Source organism: Rousettus aegyptiacus, unplaced genomic scaffold, assembly GCF_014176215.1.
Source record: "Rousettus aegyptiacus isolate mRouAeg1 unplaced genomic scaffold, mRouAeg1.p scaffold_m13_p_4, whole genome shotgun sequence".
In the NCBI taxonomy this organism is placed as follows: domain Eukaryota; kingdom Metazoa; phylum Chordata; class Mammalia; order Chiroptera; family Pteropodidae; genus Rousettus; species Rousettus aegyptiacus.
Window position 1 is genome coordinate 106,186,642 of NW_023416307.1, and position 22,935 is coordinate 106,209,576.

Genomic DNA, 22,935 nt, shown 5'->3' on the forward strand with positions numbered 1-22,935 from the left:
TGACTAAGAGACAAAAGTTAAAGGTCCAGATCACTTAAACCACGTTTTCCAAAGCATTCCTATTGTTACATCATTCACCAGCTACCTCTATCCAGAAGGGAGATGTAGGACAGGACTCCTGCCACTAGCTGTTGTAGTTCCTTCCAGGGAATTTGAAAAAGGGGCTGCTTCCTCAAGATACATTCCTTCCATCTGTTAAAAGCATACGATGCACTGATTTTGTTACTAACCTTTGCTAAAAATTATCATAATTAAAATACAAGTAGGCAACATCTACATTGTGAACATTATCCTCCCAACACACTCCTGCCAGTTATACGGCTGTATGTCGTGCAGTACAGAGCTGTGTGTGCAGTAGCTCTGTTGAGAAGGTCAGGTGAGCATCCTGCACCAGTATTAATTATGACCTGGGGTTTTCAATACTAATGTCCTCTGTTCCCCCAACCCTTCGAAAGCTACTACTTTTTATTTAGGCATTTGACAAATATTTATTGAGCATTTGAAATGAGCTAGATTCTGTGCTAGGCCTGGGCAAATAAAGGGACAAATAAGCTGTGGCATTTACCTTCTGCAAGTATACCATCTACTGGTAATGGAGGTGGTGGTAAATAATAGTCTATCTTTTATTTCGCCGAATTTCAGAACATTTTTACCAGGACTAAGATTAGGGTGTGGTAAGTGAGGAAGAGATATGTAAATGTAAGGTATGATCCTGTCTTTACTTAAAATGTTGATATTCTGTTCATTATGAACTGTTTTGCATTAATTTTGATTCTTTAAAATATTGCATAAAATATAGTTTATCTTGATTACTGACTTTTTTTGTAACTCTGTAAATTTTGCTTCTGAAATGACGACCTCACTGGCATCACCCTAGTTTTGGCCTAGAACTCAAACCAAACCTTACTCTCTGGGAATTGAAGATCATCAGCTAGCATTGAACACAGGGGGTGTCTGAGCTATATCACTCTATTCTTTGGAATTTGGGATATTAACTAGATTGGCCTTGCCACTAATTCACTGTCACCCGAGGCAAGCAGCTTTTCTTCGCTCAAGTTTAGTGTCTCCTCTGGAAAAATGCTAATCTGGGAGAATGATCTTTTCTACAATGACAAGAATGTCTTCCTTTGACTAATATGTATGGAGTTCCTAGTATGTGCTGATATCATTATAAGCTCTAGAGCAACTGAGGCAAACAAGACAGGTTTGAGTGAGGACAAATAAGTAAACAAGATCATTTCTGTGTATGCTGCATGCAATATGAGAGAGTGTGTATGAAAGATATTACAATAGAGTCAGGAAAGTTCTCTCAGGGGAAGTGATATTTGAGCCGAAACATCAATGATAGGTGGATACCACAGCCAGTAGCTCTCAAACCTCTCAGACTTGCAAACTTTTTTTTTTTTGACAGCTGATCTTTAATGAGCCCTTCTTTTGTGCTTGTTATAACATGTATAACAACTATACATGTCCCAACTCATCTTTCTCAACAATGCTGTGAGAAAAGGACTCTTGTTACATTTTCTTTTTTATCGATAAGGAGACTGGAGCATAAAGAGGTCAATTGACTTAGGCAGAGCATCAGCCAGTGAGTGGTGGAAAAAGGATGAGCAGATAGGCACTGGGATTTCAAAGCTTGTGTTTAATAATTCAATAGTTACTTAATGAGCATCTACTATATCCCAGGCTCTGTACAATTAGATAAAGGCATATTTCATCCTCCTCCTCTTCCTCATCTGCCAACACTTAATGAATACTAAACAGATTCCACGCATGGTACAAACTTTTCAAAAGTCTCTTGTGGGGTGATGGGGCTGTTCTATAGATCGATTGTGGTGGTGGTTACAGGTTTGTATGTATTTGTCAAAACTGGCAGAATTGTGCACTAAAAAGGATAAATTTTACTCTATGCGAAGTATATGTTAATTAAAAAAAAAACTTAACCCCCATTCCTCTATCTCTACCCCTGCCCCAGCTACAGCAGCAGGAATCCTTGAAAAGGTCCCTGCCCCTAACTTCTGAGACAGGGTGAGGGAACAGCCTTTGGGGGCGGGGCAGGCCCAGGCGCGGGACCGGAGTTGGCCCCCGTGGGCCTACTAAGAAGCAAGTAAAGGGAGAAAGTAGGCACAGCCGGGTGCTGGGGAAGGATGGAAAGGGCCAGTGGACTGTGGGGCGAAGCTGCGGAGGGCGGGGGGATGTCGGGAGAGAGGGAGGGACCTGCCGGCGGGAGAGCGAGAGGCACAGGGAAGGGAGGAGGGGGAGGCGTGCACTCCGGAGCGAGCCGGGGGCTGCGAGGCGGAGACAACCAGGCCACCGGCCGCCAAGGGTGCCCGCCCAGGCGACCCGCCCTCCTAGCCGCGGTGCGCACGGACAGACAGACCACGCTGCGTGCAGGAGGCGCCCGGCCATGTTCAGCCGGAGCTCCCGGAAAAGACTCTCCAGCCGCTCGGTGAGTGTCCCCCACCAGAGCGGGGCAGATCTCCAGGTGCCCTTGGGCCGCCGCGAGCGCCCCTGCCCGGTCTCCTTGTGCCCGGCGGCCGCGCACCTGTGGCCCCAGGTAAGCCGGCCCCGCAGGCGGGTGGGGGCACGTCCGGAGCTCACAAGAGGGCTCCAAGGCGCGGAAGGGGTTAAGTCCGGGTCCCCGGTCTGGGAGAGAGAGAGACCAGGAACTGTGGCCCTCAATATCACAATTTGGGGGCGCCACGGAAAGCTCCCTCCCTCTCCTCTTCCTTTAAGGCAGCTCAGAATCCCACCACTAAAGCCACATCGACCAGCTTCTTTCAACTCTAGCCACAGACTTAACTGTGTGGCTGTCTTTTGGGGTGTCCTGTGCTGTCCCCTTCTTGGGAGCACCAGCCTAGTCAAAGGCGAGCGCACTACGGTAGCTTCTCCTGGACTCTGGGCAACAGAAAGGTCTTGCTTTTGTTTCTTAGAAACCCGTGACCAAGGTGTCTCGGGGAGACAAAGCCCCAGCTATGGCCATTTCTTGGTGACTTGGCGTCTACACCAAAGGCAGCCCCCCTGGGTCCGCACACCCTTCCCCATGAAGGAGACCACCTTTGGGGTACCGGCAGCGACCTGCCCTAACGTTCTCCACCTCGGAGAGGAACATTGGAGTCAAATTAGACCAGGTGCGGTGGGAAGAGTAGGGAATCCAGCCTGGGACACAAGTGGGGCTTTGGAGGGAGTCACTGTGGTGGAAACATGTTGTGTTGTCTTTTTGTTTTGAAGTTGACTGGACTGGGGCGGATAGAGAGAGGCCAGCCATGTAATGCCTGTGGTGACCAGTGCCCTGGGTTTGCCTTGCATAAATGGAGGTAGGATGCCTTAAATCTGATTTCTAAAGATGCAACACTTCAGGAAGGAATATATATATACACATATACATATGTGTATATGTATATATATGTATATGTATATTACATATATATGCATACATACATACATATATATATACATATACATATATGTGTGTGTATGTGAAAAAAATATGCACACACATATATTTTTCTTATAAATCTTACTTGTAAGCCACATGGAAAGAATGCAAAGGCTGTTCCTTTAAGAGTGGAACTACATCTGCTGCAAATATTGAAGGTGGAAGTGGTGGCCAGACGCTGGGGGATCCAGGAGAACGCTTTTCTAATGTGAGAGTTTGGGGCCACTTGTACCCACACATATCTAAGTCACTCAACCCGAAACAGTTCAGCTTGGGCATGCAGCTGTTTCCAGGTGCCACAGTGCAGCGCTTGGAGGATTCCCTGGACTGGCTGGTGTTTTCCAATTGTGTTTTTAATTCAGCCCCTGTAACTCTGGGTCCCAACCACAAATCCACCACTGCCCGCCTGCGCTGTGTCAACCCTCTTCGGTGGCCAGATGTTTCTTATTAATGTGCCGTGAATGTTGACTTCCAGGCAGCCCCAGCCTGGATTGGAATGATTATGTTTGGGAGACAAGGGATCTCGGTGCCTTCCCAGTGCATCTGGCTGCTGGGGCTCTGGTTGGGAAAAGTTGGGGTGCAGGCTTGCTGGCTCTCAGTTTGGCAATGTAAAAAGAAGAGGTGGATCCTTCTTAGCAACTTCATGAAAAGAAAAAAAAAACAGTGACAGGAGAAAATGTTCTAACATCATAACGTGTTCTTTCTTTGATTATTGCATCTTTCTCTCTCCCCATCACTCCTATGCCCCTTTGAAGAGGGCTGTTTCTGGATACTAGGGAGAAAAGCCTGCTTTGATCTTTTTTTTCTCCCTTTGTGCGTGCTTCTCTACTTTCTCCCAGTTGGTAATGTGCGCTGGGCACCCAGTTATAAGGAAACTCCCAACTGGCTCCTTCAGAAAATAAATGCTTTTGTTCCTGCCTCAGATGGGTCTGGCAGCCTCTTTGCCTTTGTTTCAGGGCACTGAGCGCAGCCCTCTGGCTCCTGAGCATTTAATAACTTCTCTGTCAGAGGGAAGGCCAAGCGACTTTATAAATATGTAATGGATGGACATCGGCATCCATCAGTTGTGCCAAGGTTGTAGCTCGACTAGGTGTGTTCTGGGCTGGCCCCTGTGTGTCCCAAATGTGCAAGTGAGTGATATATGGGAATAGGTGTAGAAGCCTTATTTTGTCTAACAAATCTAAGGTACAGAACTACCGACCCAGTCCTTTTTGATCAATTTTGTGCTAGAATGGGGCTGGGAAAGGCAGAGTGATGAACAGTAGAGTGACTTTCAGTTTCTCTCCTATTCTGGAGCATTTGGGTTAACTTCTGAATAGAAGCCTGTGGTACAGTGTGGGGGTTTACCTGGCCCCCCACCTTTGGTCTGTGTGGCCTCTGACTTCCATCAGTCACTTATTCTCCCTAATTCTCAGTTTTCCTAACCATTAAGTGGGAACAATAATTTACCTCACAGTGTGATTGTAGGGATTAAATGTGGTCCTGAAAACACATTGTTTGCCTGGTACCAGGTACACCGTATTTATTAGCTACTTTTGTTAATTATTTTTATCTTCCTGTCAATGGCTGCTCAGTATGAAACATAACCAAACTCTCGGAAGCTGCTGGGTGTCCAAGTCACTTTAGACTTTCATGACCACAGCTTCTTGGAGAACCTTAAGCCATTTTAACCCAGCTGACTTTGTGATAGGAAAACAAGTGTTTTATTTTCAGTCCATTATGTACCCTTTCTTTTGGAAAGAGACCCTTTCATTTGACTGAGATAGGTTTTCATGCTGAAGCAGTTTCTTCACTAGCAGTAGAAAGGCGTCACTTTGACTCCATGAATGGAGTTTTTATGGCGTTTCTACTCATTGCTGGAAAGGAAGCAGCCCCTTGCTTTTGCCCCCTCCTTTTCCCCTTTGGGCATACTTTTGGGTGACCTTTTGGGAGAAGAGGGACAACTATTTGTGGGTAACAGCACAATATTCTTTTTGCAGTTTGAAACCCATAGTATGCTCACTTTCTATTACTCTGATGGAGAGACAGTAGTGACTGAATAGGAGGAAAAGGCTGGCTTGACAGGCTCAAAGGTTGGCTTTAGTCTGACCCCTGGAGCATGAACTTCTCGTACCCCAAAGTACCAAGCCATCTTAAACATTACCTACCACTCCTTGGCCTCTCAGCTAGCCTTTCTGCTTCCACACTGGCCCCCTGTAGTCCATTGTCTACACAGCAAGCTCCTCAAAACAGAACAGAATAGTGTTAGTGCCTCCAGCACAAAGGCAGTTAAGTTCTAGGGAGGAAGAGTGTTGTAAACAAACTTTGCTTCCCCCTGGGTGTGGAGGAGAGAGCTAGGCCTTTGAAGTGCGGACAGAGCTGGGCTGGTGTCTTACTCTGGCTTTGACAATTATGTGACCTTGGGCAAATGACTTAGGCTCCCTGAATTTCATGTTTCTCAGCTGTCAAACTGGGATCTCACTACTGAACAAATATTTGAGTGCCTGCTTTGTGCCAGGCGCCCTGCTGGTGCTGGGGATACAGCAGAGAACAAAACAGGATGCCTGCCCTCATTCGACAAATAATTACATTTTGGATAAGGTGGTCAGGAAAGGACTCTCTAAGGAGGTGACATTTGGGCAGTGACCTAAATGAAGCCAGTGAGGAGGATTCTGTTGATCCCACCTGGGGCAGGAACTACCAGCATCATCTCATGGAAGCTTGTTAGAAATGCAGAATCTCAGGCCCTGCCTTAGACTTACTGAATCTGAGCCCAGGCTTTAACAAGACCCCCAGCTGATTTGTGTGTGCATATTGAGCATAGAGAAGTGCTGACTTAGAACACCAAGCACTGTGAATGCCAAATTGCTCTCTACACTTGGGGCTTCCTCTGTGTGAGCAAAGATGTTGAAGGTCTTGTGTTAAATTTTATCTGAATGATCATACACTATTTTTATTGTCACCCACACCTGTAAGGTGGCAAATATGGGGATTTTTTTTAAGGATTTCTTAAAAAAACCCACAAGGATTTATGTGTCTTGGAGAGCAGAGGGCTCACGATTGTCAGACAAAGTGCTCTCCTCCACCTGATTTAGGGCATCTGGGGAGCAGAGGTAGGTACTCCTCCCTATAGGTAAGCTGGCCCCTATAAACAGCACCTCAAGGCAGCCTAAGGCAAACCTCACAGTATCTGGGCTACCGAGGGAATATTCATTAAGAGGAAGATTAAGGCATCTTCATGGACTGCGGCCAGAACAAAATCATTAATAATCAAGCACTTAGTGTTCTCTACTATGAGACAGCATTCTGAGTGGGGGTTAATTGGGCTTGCTTCTTTGCTACCAGATTGAGCAGGGAGAGGAAATAGCCATTTTTTTTTTTCCAGTGAAGGTTTACCCTTTGAATGCCTAGGCACTGATGAATAAAAATAGTAATAATAATACCACAACAACATCAGCAGTAATAACTATGAGTGCTTACTTTGTACAGAGCTGTGCCTCCATGTTTTATATACATTTCTCTTTAGTCCTCACCAAACCCTAAGAGGCAGATATGACTATTTTCCTGATGAGGAAACTGAGACTCAGAGCTGCTGGGATTTGGCTTTAAAACTCAGGCTTAATTTCTTGTGACTCACTGCCTTTATTTCTCTATTCTTAGGCAAAGTTCACACAGTTAGGTCATATCCACCCTGCAGGTGGGTTTTTTTGGTTTGCACAATGTGTTAAATAAAGGGGCTTTTTTAAACTTAGAAATCTAGGTTTCCAGTTCTCTTGGAAAATCCAAATATGTTATAACATGGGGCGTATTTGCCTCATGACAGTAACTGGCAGGACATGAGTGCTCTCCCTGCAGAGGGATATGACCTCTGCTCACCATGGTCTCCAACATTCCAGTTGCATTCAAGGACTTCTTCAAATATTTACGTGACCTGTCAGATTCCAGAAGTGATTAGAGCTTGCAAATCCTCATTGAGCATTCTCAGCTCTCCAAATATGATCTTAAAAATAGTAAGCTTTTTAAATATTAGCTACCGTTTTTAAAGCATTGACAATGCCAGGCAAGTGTTTTACATCCTTCCTGGCTTTTGCTTACAACAGTCCTTGGAGATGGTTGCAATTATTTTTATATCCATTTTAATAGATAAGGCAACTGAGTCTCAGAGAGGTTAAATGACTTGTCTGAGGTTCTATAGCTGGCTAGTCAATGGTATTCCTACCCTGTCTTGACTTCAGAATTCTCTATTCTGGACCACGACTTCGCATATGTGTCTCATATGACCTGGTAATTCATACAGAAGATTCTGATTCAGCAGGCTTGAGGCAGGGGCCTAAGATTCTGCATTTCTAACAAGCTACCAGATGATGCTGATGCTGCTTGGTCCAGGGACCACACTTTGAATAACAGTGGTCTGTATAGGGTTGGGAAACTACCACCTTCAGACCAAGTCTGACCCTTCTCCTGTTTACTATGGCTCACAAGCTAAGGGTGGTTTTTAAATTTTTGATGGGTGGAAAAAAATCAAAAGAGTAATATTTTATGACATATGAAAATTATATGGAATTCAAATTTCAGTGCCCATAAATAAAGTGTTATTTGAACATAGTCACTGCTATTCGTTTACATATTGTCTGGTGGTTTTCCTGCTACAGCAATAGAGTTGAGTAGTTGCAACAGACTATATGGCCAACAAAGCCAAAAACATTTACTGTCTTACCCTTTAAAGAATATATTGACCAACCCCTGGTCTCTACCATTATCTAAGAGAATATGCAAATAGATTCTCTTAGTTTTAGAAGAAAGAAACCTGAGAACCTTTTGGAATCAAGGCTAGAGGAAAGGACCATTCCAACTTGGATGAGAATGGTGCTAAAATCAAAGGCAACCAAAGAATGAGGTAACAGACAGACCAAACCCATTTCTAAAGGGCATGGGGAGATGAGGCTTGCAAGACCAGATCAGTGAGCGGCCAGAGGAGTCTAAGCTCCTTGTAATCCCTTTAACGGTTCAGCTTTGCTGATAAATGTAGATTTGACTCTAACATTAAAAGGGGGGCTTTCAGAGCAGCCTCCTGGAGTTGTACTTTCAGGAGCGGATGACATGGAAAGCCCAGAGCAGTGGTAGCTTTGTGAGGTCATTTTAATTATGCAGAGCAGTTTGTCTCCGGACAATGGCTGCCTCTCCAGGCAGGATGCTTTGGCACTGTGCAGTAGCTCTAGAGGCAGCGCTCACTGGGTCAGCCAAGACTGCACCTTGAAAAGCATCTTTCCTTAGTTGCCCTGGCAATTGTGTTGATTGATGACTGGGGTGGTAATTTGGGGCGATGCTGACCTGATTTCCTTTAGTGGATTGTGATTTGGCCAAGAAATGGGTTCCCACCAATTATTTTGCTTGGGGAGGAAAAACACTCTGTCTCCGTTATGTGATATGCCAATAAAAGGGTGGGTGGGGGGGGGGGCAGTGGTGCATGTGTGTGCACACAGGTGCACTTAAGACTTATGCCTGAAATCCCCAAGATAGGGAAAGATACTTAGCAGCTAAGAAGGTTGCTGGTTGATTCGTCTTATGTTATCGGTATTTGATAATATGCCTGATAGAAGCTGAAACACTTTAATTGGATTTTTCTCTTGAAGAAACATATGAGTTCATTCCAATGCATCTGTATTGTCTCTGATTTTGAAATAAGACATGGCTATTATAAAAGATTTAAAAGTCACACACGTGCAACATATATAACGCAGAGAAGAAAACCCTTAATTATACTTTTGAGAGAAAGGGTCAGCAAATTACAGACAATGGGATAAAATCAGCCTGCTACCTGTTTTTGTACAGCCTACTAGCAAAGAATAAGTTTCACGTTTTTAAATGGCAGGGAAAAAATCGAAAGAATAACATTTTGTGGCACATAAAAATTATGCGAAATTTAAATTTTAAGTCCATAAATAAAGTTTTAATGGAACACAGCCATGCCCATTCATTTAGTATCATCTGTGGCTGCTTTTGCTATAGCAGAATTGAATCATTAAGACAGCCCTCATGGTCCACAAAACTGGTAGTATATACCGTCTGGTGCAGAAACAGCTAGAGATATATGTTGTTTATGTCTTGGTGTTTATTTCCTCAGATTCAAATTTATGATTTATCAACAAGATTTTACATAAAATATATATTCTGCATTTGGTCTTCTGTACTTCATATTTAGAAATACTTTTTGGTCACCTTTACATTTCAGGCAAAACGATCTAATACACTTATTAGCTTTTCAAATCCAGTGTATGGATTTTCTATTCATGACCTTTTAGGTGGTTTTCCATTGTTCCTTATTATATACTATATGACAATAGTTTTTCTCATGCTACAACATGCCTGAATGGAGCTCTTGTCAGACTGTGCTCCAAAAACATGGTGCCAACATTCACTCTAACTCATCAAAAAATTTGAGTATATTTGTATGTTCTTTGGCCTGAAACTTTGAAATATCTCAGCTTGTATGGCAACCTCGTAATTAATCCTTGTTTAGTTGCCCCGAGTGACAATTTGTACCTGATGAACAGTGAGACAATACAGAGCATTGATGTCTGCCATGTCGATCATCTTGTTTTCAAAATACATTTTGTATTTAATTCTGAAAGAGATACCTACCTACATTCTGTTGAAAAGTTGTCATTCAGCCTTACGTTTCTGTTGTTTAAAGTTGGTGGGATGAGGGGAAATCTAATAAATTTGTTATTTTGTGGCCTCTTGGTTCAAAAAGCTGGAAGGTTATCCTTGAACTCTATGATTAATGAGTACCCAGAGAGAATTCCCTGTGGACAGAAGGAGCATTCCCTAAAGAGAATGATTTCCAGGTCATTGAGCATTTTTGAGATCAAAAGGCTTTTACCTGCCTTGTATATGGGAGAGTCGCAGGGAGTCATCTCTGGGAAAAAATATGTATTTCCAAGCAGTGTCATAAGAACTTCCAGGAAGCTTGCAAGGGCTTATGTGGGAGCATTAGAGCAAATGATTAAAGTGACAGGCTTTGAAGACATTTTGCTGGTATCATAGTTTAGGTTCTACGTCTTACTGAGTATTCTTGGGAAAGTGACTTAATCTTTTTGAGCCTTTCTTGGTTTTCTTATCTGAATAATGGGAATATTATTAAGTTATGAGAATGTTGTGAGGGTTAAATGGAATAATGCATGTACATTTCTGTGCATGGGCTTCATATATTTTAGTGGTTGCAAGAAGGTTTAATAGAAACAAGAGATAAGAAGTAAGAAGACCTGGTTCACAGCCCTGGGTACTGTAGATTCAATGACAGAGAACACATCACTTTCCCATCACAAGCCATAACCTGTCATTGTTTAACGGGGGTGATGATTCTTATCTTAGGGACTTAGCTTAGAAGATTCTAAGGGAAGGAGACTTCCTGATGGAAAGCAGATTCATAAAGCTTATCACACACTCACTTGCTGCCATATACACTTTAGATGAAATATAGAATTGGATTCTATACCCTCAACAATCAATTGTTTGTAAAAATAGTGTGCAGACTCTAACAAGAAGACAGCATTTAAACTGTGCCCCTGGGATCAGTATGTAAAAATAGGCCTTTTTTTGCCTTGTGCCTACCAACTGGACCATGAATATTTATATCCAAGATGAAAACCAAACATCATCAAGGCAATACTTAATCTATTTACCCAAGCCTGCTTAATAAATATGAGGTTTTGTGACTTCCCGTGTGCTATGCTAAACACTTTCATTTACATGATCACCGGTCCTTACACAGACGCTCCTTCTTCTAAGATATGAAAGACAAAGATGTTTATACAGTATCTGAACCCAAGATCATATTCTGGAAACTCCTGAGACTTCTCTTCTGGGCTGTACTTATATTTTTTCTGACAATATACAGGACGTAAAATTTTAATTGCCAACAATTGATATTTCATGTAAAATATCACATTTGGAGTTTTCTTTGGAATAATGAAAATTTCTGACCACTCTGTGCTTATGTTCTTTCCTTCCTTTTAGATAGAACACATATGTTCAGCTTTTCCATAGTCCCCAGCATTCCCTATTGTTACACCTGGTCTACCTCCGTCATTCATGTTACTGGCTAACTGCTATAAACATTTGATTTTGAGACTATTGATGTGAGGAAACAAGTGAGTGCACATGACTGGAAGGACGATATGAATGACAATAAAGTTATTGCCACTTGGCAGGGACAACTGTGCTGAGCAAGTCGTCAAAGCCACTAAATTCTTCCTATGGGGGAGGTACTCTTGAGGAGGAGATATTATTGACCTGATGTGTGCTTGGCATCACCTCATGTTATCCTCAGAACAATTCTCTGAGGCATGTATTTTATATTCTACTTTTTAAATATGAGGAAACTGAGACCCAAGGTGGTTATGTAACATGCCCCAGGTCACATGAGTAATAAGTAGTGGAGTCAGGGTTTGACACTAAGTCTTCAGAACTCGAGATCACAAGTTCTTTAACAAGAGAGTGTTTAACTCTGGGATTTCGACTCTCCTGAGTTAAATATAAAACTATACCTTGGGGGAAACCGGAGTCTTGCATTCTCAGTGCCTAGGAATAAGATCTAACTGTGCCTAACTATTGTCTACAATGAAAAATGTCTGAAGAACAGCCTTGGGCTAGTTGGTTCTTTTGAGGCTGGAGTCTTAAAGGTGAAACTCCTATAAAATCAGATTGTATGGTATCAAGCTTATCAGAGTATCTGAAAGGTGAGAAATTGAATCACATACAATGTGATTTACATTAGGAGGCTACTGGCAATTTTCTAATCAGATTTACAACAGTAAAGGGGGCTCCATTCAGTTCGTTTATGGCTTTGGTGTTACGTTGAGCAATCTGGTTAGTTTGCAAAGGTCAGGGATTGTCTTCAGAAATGTTATTTGCATGTTTCTTAGAAGAAACCTCCACAAAAGGCGTCAGTCAAGGATGGGAGTTGATGGTGAATCCCTTCATCAGCCAGCATTAAGTCAACAAGCTGAAAATAAACAACATGGTCACTTTGGGACCCTTGCTTTTTAGCTTATGTTCCCCAGGGCTTTACTGGTTCTGACACCATGTTGCAAAACAGACACAAGCACATTTGACTGTTGGAAAGCATTTAATGACAGTGTTATTTGATTTTCACATTTGGTAAACCACTTGGTGATGCAGAAACTGCTTTCACAATTCTTAAAAACTGGCTTATTGTGTGTACATGTAACACCCAGAGCGAGTCTTCTAAGTTTAAGTGCTAAGGAATTAGGCCTCCAGGGGACTTATTAAAAGAATGCAGGTGTTTTCTTTCTTCAACACACTATGAAATTACTCTGATAATATAATTTCTCAAAGTCTTTTGTTCCCAATCAGGCACCCAGGCATGTTCCTGTCATTTGCATCCTTGATGACTCTGCCTTTAGAGCTTCTCCAGCAACTTACTGACTTGTTTGGAAATCATGACAGGCTCCTTTTATCTTTATGAAGCCAAAAATTTGGAGACAATAGATAACTGGGGGATATCTCCATCAACTTAGGTCTGGAATATTTGAAGCCACAGGAAGGACACATAAATGTTTTTCTGGGTTCTGGGAGGCAGAACAATTTAATAGATGTTTCCAACTGCCAGGCATTTCGGATAATTTCTTGTTATTAAATTTTCAAAATCAAGTGATAGCAGCATTTTAAGGCAGGTTACTTCTTATTTTAAATTAGTTTTGATCAAATTGTTGGATGATAAATGTGCCATGTAGACAGAGAGCTTGGAAAATTTGATTTGGAAAGTCAGGGTGATTTTTTAATGAAGCATAACTCCATCACCTGAAGAGGAGTAAATACCCTTAGGCTGTGATTTTCATCTAATCTGCTTCCTTTATTTAGAGTTTTACACAGTTGTGTCAGTTTTCTAGAGCCATTGATACAAATGAGTACAAAGTAGGTGGCGTCAAAGAAACAGAAATTTATTCTCTTACAGTTCTGAAGGTTAGAAGTCCAAAATCAAGGTGTCAGCAGGGTTATTTTCCTCTGGAGGCTGTGAGGGAGAATCCATTCCATGACCCTGTCTTAGCTTTTGGTGGCTTCTGGCACTCCTTGGCATTCTTGGCTGGTAGATGTATTACTCCCATCTCTGCCCGTGTCGTCACATGATATTCTCCCTGTGTGTCTGTCCTTTTCATTTATAAAGACTTGCTATTGGATTTGGGCCTTCCCTACTCCAGGGTGATCTCCTCTCAAAATCCTTAATTACATCTGCAAAGCCACCCCTTTTTCCAAATAGATCACTTTTAGAGGTTCCAGGTGGCTGTCTCTTTTGGGGGACCACTACTCAACCCATTATAATCATTATAGTGATAAAGCATATATGCTTTTATGTTCTTAATCAGAAAGCCCCAACTAGGGCTTTCGAATGTATTATTTCTAAAATTACAGTGGCATGGGAGGGCTAGACCTTGTCTTTGGGGCATCTTTGTTAGTAATACACTTTACTTGTCTTTTCTAGGCACACTTAAATGCTTGCAACAGGAAGAGATTGTACAAGCTGCTATTAGTGGATGGAATTTGCTACCCATGTTGATGAATTCAGCTGTCTGAATCAGTTGACCCCCAGGTCACCCTATGAAACCCATCCATCTTCTTTTAGCTTTTGTTGGACCTTGCCAGAGTGATGTATAGGAAATGAACTGGTAGTCTGTGGACAGTTATTTGCGGGAAGAGCTTTTTGCCCTGGGGCCTTTTAATTAATGTCTAGGTTATATAATTGATTCTCTTTCAAAAGCAAAAAAAAAAAAAAAAAAAAAAAAAAAAAAGTCTTCTTTGGAAAAGGAAATTCTTCATAATCCTAGAAATGGGTCCTGTCTCCACAATCTCCTGCCAGAGCCAACTCGCTCTGCCCCCTCTGCTCTGTAAACACAACCAGAAGTATGACATTGATGGTACTTCCCCATTCCCTGATTTCTGTGAGATCCAGCATGAATGGATCTAGACTTTTCAGAATAGGTTACCTGAAATAAAATGAAAGCAAAGTATGATTTTTTCATTGTCATCATCATCATATTAGCTTTCATTAATTGAACATTCCTAATATGCTAGGAATATTAGATTCTAAACACGTTTCTTGTATTCTCTTATTTAATTATTGGGGCCCTTTATGAGATAACTACTATCATTCACATTGGTTTCATGAAGAAACTGAGGTGAGGCAAGTTTGAGTTATTTCCCCAAGGTCACACAGCTAGTTAGTATTGAAACCAAGTTTAGATCTTAAGATTCTGACTATAATTTGGGCTCTTAAACACTATATTATATTCCTGGCTCTGGAGGGGTCTTATACACTCTAAATAATGGTAGGGCTGTCCCTCTCCCCCCTAAAGTATCCCATTCATTAGATCGCAGTTGGCCCTTAGAATTTACATCTAGTAAATGAAATGCTGCTGATGCTCCAGAGAACTAGTCCAGGGAACAGGGTTTGGAAACTGCTGATCAACACCATTGCCCAACCCTCTAGGACTTGATAATAACATCAGGGAGATCAGATAGACATAATTTAAATGATCGTCCATTTCAGCAGTCCACAAGCTTTCTTATTACCACAAAGCGATTTAGATTACTGTTAAAGGGTTGGTATTGATGTGGAAGGCTAGCAGTTTAGATTGGAAAGAGAGCCCCACTCCCCACTTAAGCTTTAGTATATTCTTGGTAGTCTCCTCTTTCCTATTACTTAGTGCAGCAATCCCCAACCTTTTTTGGCACCTGAGACTGGTGCCCCTATGAGAATCTAATGCCTGATGATCTGAGGTGGAGCTGAGGTGGTGATGCTAGCGCTGGGGAGCCGCTACAAATACAGACGAAGCTTTGCTTGCCTGCAGCTCACCTCCTGCTGTGTGGCCCGGTTCCTAATAGGCCACGACTAGTATCGGTTTGTGGCCCAGGTCACATGAATTTAATAAAATGGTTTTAAAACTCTTTCATTGAGTGGAATGTAGTCCCAACCAAGGTCTGGTACCTGTGAAAATGACTAAAGATTAATGCAAGGTTCTCACTCCACCAGATAGTAAAATACATTGTAAGGCCATAGAAGTGAAAACAGTATGGTACTGGATGGAGCAGGAGTAGATACCTGTGATAGGCCAGAACACCTCCAAAACTAGATGGAAGCCATTGTGGCACAATGGTATTCGTGACATGTGACATGTGACATGTGACATGTAAAAGCAGTGGAGGAAATTTTCAATAAATGATGCTAGGACAAGTAGCTTTCTGAAAATTTGGAATCAAAAGTGATTAATCCACAACTTTAAGCAAATTAAACTTTATTGTGGGTGAATGCTTTTACAAATTTGGAAAGTAAAAGACATAAATAATTCAAATATTTCCCCTTTCTTTTTCTCTCTCTCACTCTCTGCCCTCTAGCCACATTGGCCACCTTAATGGTCCTCAAACTCAGCAGGCATATTGTCACATCACAGTACTTGCCTGTGTCGGGACCTCTCTCAGGACTGGCATCCCCAGATGTCCACAAGGTTTGTTCTCTTACTTCCCTCCTGGCTTCTCCTGTAGCATCATTTCCTCAGAGCAGCATTCACTGATCATCCTAAAATAATACTCCAGTATCTTTTTTCTCTTCTTTTCTCTTACATTTTTTTTTTCAGCACACTTATCACTACCTGACAATGTGTTACATTTTGAATGGATTATCTGGATTTTATTCTGCCCAGAATTATGACTTCAGCCTACACCAGAATTTCAACTTCATGAGGATATTTTGTTTCATGTCTCTTATGTTCAGTTCCCCAACACCCAGAAAAATACCTGGTGAATAGCGAAAATCCCGACAGGATTTCCTGAATGAATGAGAATGAATAAATGAACCGGTGATAAGAAACTCAGAAGTCATAAAAGAAGATGGAATTTTTTAACATGAGTAACCTAATTAAAATTGCCAAATGACAAATTGAAAAAATTATTTAGAAAACATATAGACAGAGACCTACATTTTTAAAATATGAAAAAACAGCTTTAACTAATAAGAAAAACAGAAACAGGAAACAACTCATTAGAAAATTGGGCAAAAGATCTCATCAGGCAGATGTATGAAAAGATATCTTTTGCTTTTTTTAATGATGTTGTCATTTCTAATATTTCTGTTTATTTATGAGTCCAGTATAAATAGCCGTTAGAAAATATATTTGTATAGAATGGTGGAGTCTGTGTTTAATGAACTATAGCATCTCTTTTCCTAGGAATTATTAAAATAGTTTGCATACTCTTATGTTTTAGGCTAAGCTTTGTTTAATTCATGAAGGCAGTTAAAAGACCTCTTAAGATTCCATTAGGATTTGAAAATGTCCATGGGTATAAACATCCATAGCAGCGATGGTGTGATTTAAAAGATGACAGAAAAACAACAACTATAAAATTAAAACAACTACATCAAAAATTACTTCTATATCGAGGGACATGGGCATTTCATTTGGCCACTCATGGTTCCATTTCTGTTTTCTTGTCACAAAGACTTGGCAGTGCCACTATGGTCATTTAGTGGGCTGGGGACAGGGAAGTTAAACATTCTTCAGTCTGTGAGACTGGGCCATCACACTGAAGGTAGTCCTGTCCCAAATGCCAAAGGCATTCTCACCCACTGGGAAGCTAGGAAAAGTGTTGCAAGCAGCAAATACCTTTGAGAGGTGCATAGTACACTTCTAATGTTAGGAAACTTGCTTCTCTGGACCTCATTCTCCCTCATCTCTAGACTGGGGGAGATAGGTGCTAGAATCGGAGAGGGCTCCATCGTCATTAACACAATGTAGTAGCATTGCTAGGGCTTTCCTGCTGAAGTAGCCAACTGAGGAGATTTTGGCAAGGAGAAATTTAAGAGAACAGAAGTTCTTCTCTCAATCCCCTTGCTGGATAAACCCCAAGTCTCCATTTCTTCTGTAAAACATCCAGTTAGTAGGCTCCTCTTCAGGATGCTCTCACTCTTCTGATCCCTCTAGTTGTGTTGCAGAGTTGTATATTTCCCTAGAGTGAGTTTGTTTGTTCCTCAGCTCGTTTATGCCCATATGCCTGCTACTGTAATTACACAAATTACCTTCAGACACTCATGAAATATAATGCAAAAAGAAAGTTGTTATTTCTGTGAAACTAAGCTGAATGTTTGAAAAAATGCCCCAATAATGAATACTAAAAGCAAAAAAGTTGAGTTAGTTTCTGGGCAAAACAGTTTTAAATGATTGAGAATGAGGTAGAATTATAAAAGGACCTAGATTTTTTTGACACATCTTTAAGTTCTGACAGTGCTCTTAAAAAAAAAAAAAAAAACTAAACTGAAAATTGAAGAAGATGCATTCTAGGTGTTTTGTTTGTGAAATATAAGGTGCTGTGCCCTGTAAATGCATATGCAAAATCCCTTCTCCCACTATAGATGAATGTATGATCATGTATATCATTATTTCATGATTTCTTAATGTGATAGACACTGCTGGTTGTTCCCACTTCTATTGTATACATCTCCCTGAGAAATATAACCTTCAAAGTATTGTCTGGCACATAGCATGAGAATTAAGACATTAATTACCAGCCCTTGCTCCTAAGGTTTGCTATTTGACTAAGTTCTAGTCAAAGGCATGTGATTAAAAATAGTAAGTAGAATTTCTGAGAAGTGCTTTTCAAGGGAAAGCATGCGTCTTGTTTCCCTTTTTCCAGCTCACTGGAATGTGGATGTGGTACTTGGACCTCAAGCAGCTAAATTGGACCACCTGTAGAAACCTTGTGTTGGGGAAAACAGAGCAAGACAGGCAGTGCCTGCGTCCCTAGTGACTATAGAGATACCACCATAACCTCGGACTGCATAACTCCAGACAGCATTTACATGAGAGAGAAATTAATTTCTATCTCATTTAGGTCACTATTATTTTGAATTGTCAGTCATTCACAGCCAACTTTTATCCCAACTAGCCTACAGATGTTGATTGTATTGGGTAAAAGAGGCTCTATTTTACTGGCTACTGCCCAAGGGTCAATAGTTAATTTTGACTATTTCAACAGATTTACTTGTACAGTCATTTCTAGTACTCTGTTCTCAGTGGTTGAAAATCCAAAATTTTTCTTTTACTTTCAGGAGTTCTTGCTACGTGTGCTATTCCAGAATATACTGTTCTGAGGGAGGGGTGATTCCATCTGAAACCTTGACTTTTCATAAGTTATTAGAATAAATTGAATTACATGTGGTTATTATAGATATTAAAGAGAGTACATTTTTCCCATTGTTCAACTTGTCTTGAATCTGTATCCTTATCTATCGAGGAATAACCTGGAACATTTTAGGAATGTCATCATGCAGCACTGAATTCATCCTTTGAAAAAGTGCGTATGCTGTTTTGGAATGCATTTAGAACTGCTCGTTTTAGGATTAAAGGGTATAGAATGAAGGAATACGATTAATCCCTTCGATAGCCCCTATCATTTTACCAGCAGACTAAGTAGAGGGATTCGGTTCACATTACATACAGGGAGAAGTATGCCGCAGTGCTACTGTCTGTGAGTGTAGGCAAGAAGTGAAACCTTATCGCCTTCGTGTGAACAGAAAATGGCATGTGCCTTTTTAACCTCTTAATTAAATAATCACCATCCCAAAATTTCCCTTGCTGGAAAATCTGCCTTATTGGTCGTATCCTAGGATAGTTTTGTGTGAAAATTTTTAAGCTGGAATTACCTTTCTGATGGTTATTCCTGAACAGCTTTTTCAAATTATCTGAGAAGAATGTTAAATTGACAATAATAAATGTCTGAGAAAAAATTGGATGACGTTTTGGGGTCAAGTTTTCATAAGCAAGAGGGACACAGTATGGAACTGATTTATAAAAAGCTTAGGGGGAATTTATTCATTCAAGAATATTGTGTGCCTACCATGGCCTCACATGTTTTGAAATACAGTAAAAACAATATACATTTATATATTTTAAATTAGCTGGATATCCTTCTTTGACACACATATATACATATAGGTAGGCATGTATGTTATTTATGTTGGTGTGAATATGCATGTGTGCATGTGTGTATATATATGTACATATATTTGTTTTTCACAGAAATGGTGGCATACATAGGTACTTCCTTTTCGTCACTTAATAGATCGTGGAGTGCTTTTAATATCAGTATATATAAATACTTTTTAAAAAAAGACCATGTAATATTCTGTTATATAGCTGTACCATAATATCTTTTACCAGTTTTCCTCTTATCCTTTAGGATGTTTAAGATTTCTGGTTATTGCAAACGGCGCTTCTTATGTGCAGATCATCATTGCCTTTATGTACGAAAATATCTAGGATAAATTCCTAGAAGTAGATTTAAAGGGTATATACATTTTAATTAGATGGATTTTACTAAATGGAAAAAATAATTGGTTTCCAAAGATGTATACATATAGATCTATCAATGTGTATGAGTGTAGAAGACTAATTTTAAATGGCTAAGCATTTAACTTCAACAAACTTTTTGGAATGCCATTTTAATTTATTTTTCATTGTGGTAGAATATACATAACTGGAATGCCTTTTTAGTCATTACTTTGATTTGCCAACCTCACATTTTTGCAAAACCACTAATAGTCTCCATGGGAATAAGACAAACCATTCTTATTGTACATAGGGACTGATGTGCTGTCAATATTCAGCTACTGATACTACACATAGTACTAAATTCTGGTGTGTCAAAATGTGTGTTTGTGTTCTGACACAAGGAAGGGCGGAAAGAGGCAGAGAGCTGGATGTTACCAATCTTGGCACTGGTCTGTCCTGCTCCTATTATTTTCATCTCATCTCTGAGTCTTGATTTATACTTTCGTAAAAATCACGGGGTTAAGTAAATTAGGGAACAAAATCCCTTTCCCTCATTCTTCCCATCACACGCTCCAGAAATATACATATATATTTAAATTAAATCTTGAACCCAGTTTGACAATCACAGGTTAACTGTGCCTGGAAATATTTTCTTCTCTCCGTCTCCCCCATGTCATTGTTTTACTCCAAACCATTATTATTTTTTTCATCAACAGTTGTCCTTATCTCCTAATAGATCTTCCTACTTCCACCTTTTCACCCCTCAAATCCATTTTCCAAACAGCACTCAGATACAAAGAAGTAGTTCTTATGGAATATTGAGCAGATTGATAAAATATGTATAAGGCATAAACAGTAGTGATGCAATGGACACCCGTGAGCCTACCACCTGGCTTCATGAATAAGAACCTTGTAATATCTAATTCTATCCTTTTTCCTCTTCGGAATTAGGTGTTTATCACGCCGTTGCTTTGCTTACTAATTTTCCACAAGCGTGTCCCCTAGTGATATTTCGTTTGCTTCTGCAGTTGTTTTTTTGGGGTACATGTGCAAGAGCTTCTCTGGAGCACGGATCCAGGAGTGACCTTGCCAGGTCATGGGGAGTGTATCTAGAACTTTACTAGCTTAGTGTAGCATATGTTGTTTTCCAAGGAGGTTCATGTCAGTTTATTCTCTTTTCAACAGATAGGTTCTGCTTGTTCTCATCGTTGCTCATACTTGGTCAAGTCATCTCTCTCCCTAGTTTTTCGTACCTGTGGCTTCCTCTGCCTGGAATATCCTTTCCCATCTATCCCAGCACTGGCTGTTTCTCCTCTCATTCTCCAGCTCTCTGTTCACACGCCACCTTCTCAGAACACTTCTCCCTTGTCCCAAGACTGTAAGCCCCACAAGGGCAGGGCCCATGTCTGTCGTTTCATTGTTGTATTCCTCAGGACCTCGCATCATGTCTGGCTCATCGTTGGTGCTCTACAAATAGATGATGAAATGAGTAAGTGGCTGAGTGAGTCAAGTCCTTTTCGGTCTAAAGTCCCCTAGTCCAGTGAAATGAAATCAGGATATGAGAAAATTAAAGGGAGCCACTCAATGTTTCCCTCTGGCTTCAAGGTCATTTCATGAAGGAGATGATATCAGAAGACCTTCTTTGAAGGAGCGTAGATGCAAAGCTTCTCTAAGTGGAGCAGAACATTTCTAACACCAACACTAAAATGATGTCTTTTTGAAATAAATGAATAAATGGAGCATAAATAAGCGGAATTTGTAAACATGTTTACCTTCAAAGAAAGGTGAGTGGAGGTGCACTTCCTCAAGAGAATTAACCTGTGTTCCAGCCAGCATTATGCAGACAAAATAAATAAATAAATAAATAAATAAATAAATAAATAAATAAATAAAGTAAGTGATTCCAGAAAGAGAGGCCTTGGGACGTTTTACTCAAGAGCCCCGATTCCCAGTGGGACATCCAGGTTTGCTTGTGGGTGTTTTTTTTTTTGTTTGTTTTTTGTTCCTGCCTGCACTCCTTGGGGATTGAATTTGTTTAGTCCTTAATGGTAGCACATTGCTTCTGAGCTAAGCATGCTCTAGCCGAGCAGTGCAGCTGCAGGCCTGGACAGACTGGGTAGGGTTGGCATGCCGTTGTTAGAAATTAAGGCAAGTTAGTCCCCAGACTGCTATCCATAAAGAATGAAATCTGTTACATGGAATCACTGACAGCCAGCAAAGCACTTTCTCATACATAATCTTATCAAATTGAAATGGGAGGGAACAAATAGGCGCCCAGTGTTCCTGTGAAACCCCAGCGGCAGGAACACCACATGGTGGGTTGATAACAGGCTCAGGCTGGAAGTCTGCGTATTGACTAGCTCTGTAAATGTGGGCATGCCACTTAGCTTTCCTGTGACTTTGTTTCTTCATCTGTATAATGGGAATAACACGTTTCCAGTGATGAAAAAGCGAGATGTGAAGGATAAACATCTGGCATAGTGTCAAGCACATGGAAAGATCTTGAATTTTTCCTTCTAAAGAATTGTTATCCTTATTTTGTACACAAGGGAATGAGGGATACACAAAGGAGCTTGACTTACTGGAGTATAGAATTGAAACCGGGCCTGGATCCCAGATCTGGGGACTTTGTGCCACTGTTCTTTGGACCCTCTGCTCTCTCAGAATAGCTCAGAAATCTCAAACCTCTCTTAATTAAACCTTTCTGTAAAGGGGCTACTCTTATTTTAAAAAGGTTTCACAAGTCTTTCTTTTTTGTTTCAATACTTTCTGAGTCACTTATGATTTAAAATGGGAGGATTAAGACACAGCAACTGGCAGCAGCCTGTAGGTACAAAGGACTTGGAAGATTGTTAAAAAGGAAGCAGGAAATGAGAAGGAGGGATTGCTGCCAGAGCATTGCCCCGCAGAATGCAAGCCTGTTGGGGAAAGAGGCTTGGAGGGGCTCTCTGTGGTCCTTGTTTCTATGTTGACCTGTAAGGCCTTTTCTAAGCTAAGAGGAAGTGCCTTTTTTGTGAAAAGTCAGCTTAGTGTGAAAAGGATGGGTAGGCCGACTTGTGATAATTAGTGACCCAGTGAAGCAGAAAAATCCCCTCTGACGCAGCTTGCTCCCCACCAGCCTTGACCTATTCTTGACATCCTTCTAGAACAGTGTTTCTTAACCCATCAGCCTGT

The 22,935-nt window shown here is 40.9% G+C and overlaps 1 protein-coding gene across 3 annotated transcripts in view; it reads left to right on the top strand.

The window, feature by feature from the left end:
- The first annotated feature begins 2,319 nt into the window (after window positions 1–2,319).
- Window positions 2,320–22,935, top strand: part of PRICKLE2 (prickle planar cell polarity protein 2) — a 319,733-nt gene continuing 299,117 nt past the window's right edge. The window contains exons 1-2 of one of the 3 annotated variants that reach the window (XM_016150188.2): window positions 2,320–2,449; window positions 3,232–3,317. In XM_016150188.2, the coding sequence (XP_016005674.1) occupies window positions 2,408–2,449; window positions 3,232–3,317 (128 nt within the window). In that variant the 5' untranslated portion in view covers window positions 2,320–2,407. Of the gene's footprint in view, window positions 2,558–3,231; window positions 3,318–22,935 lie in introns of all 3 variants that reach the window. The other 2 variants (XM_016150189.2, XM_016150187.2) reach the window with 2 other exon arrangements.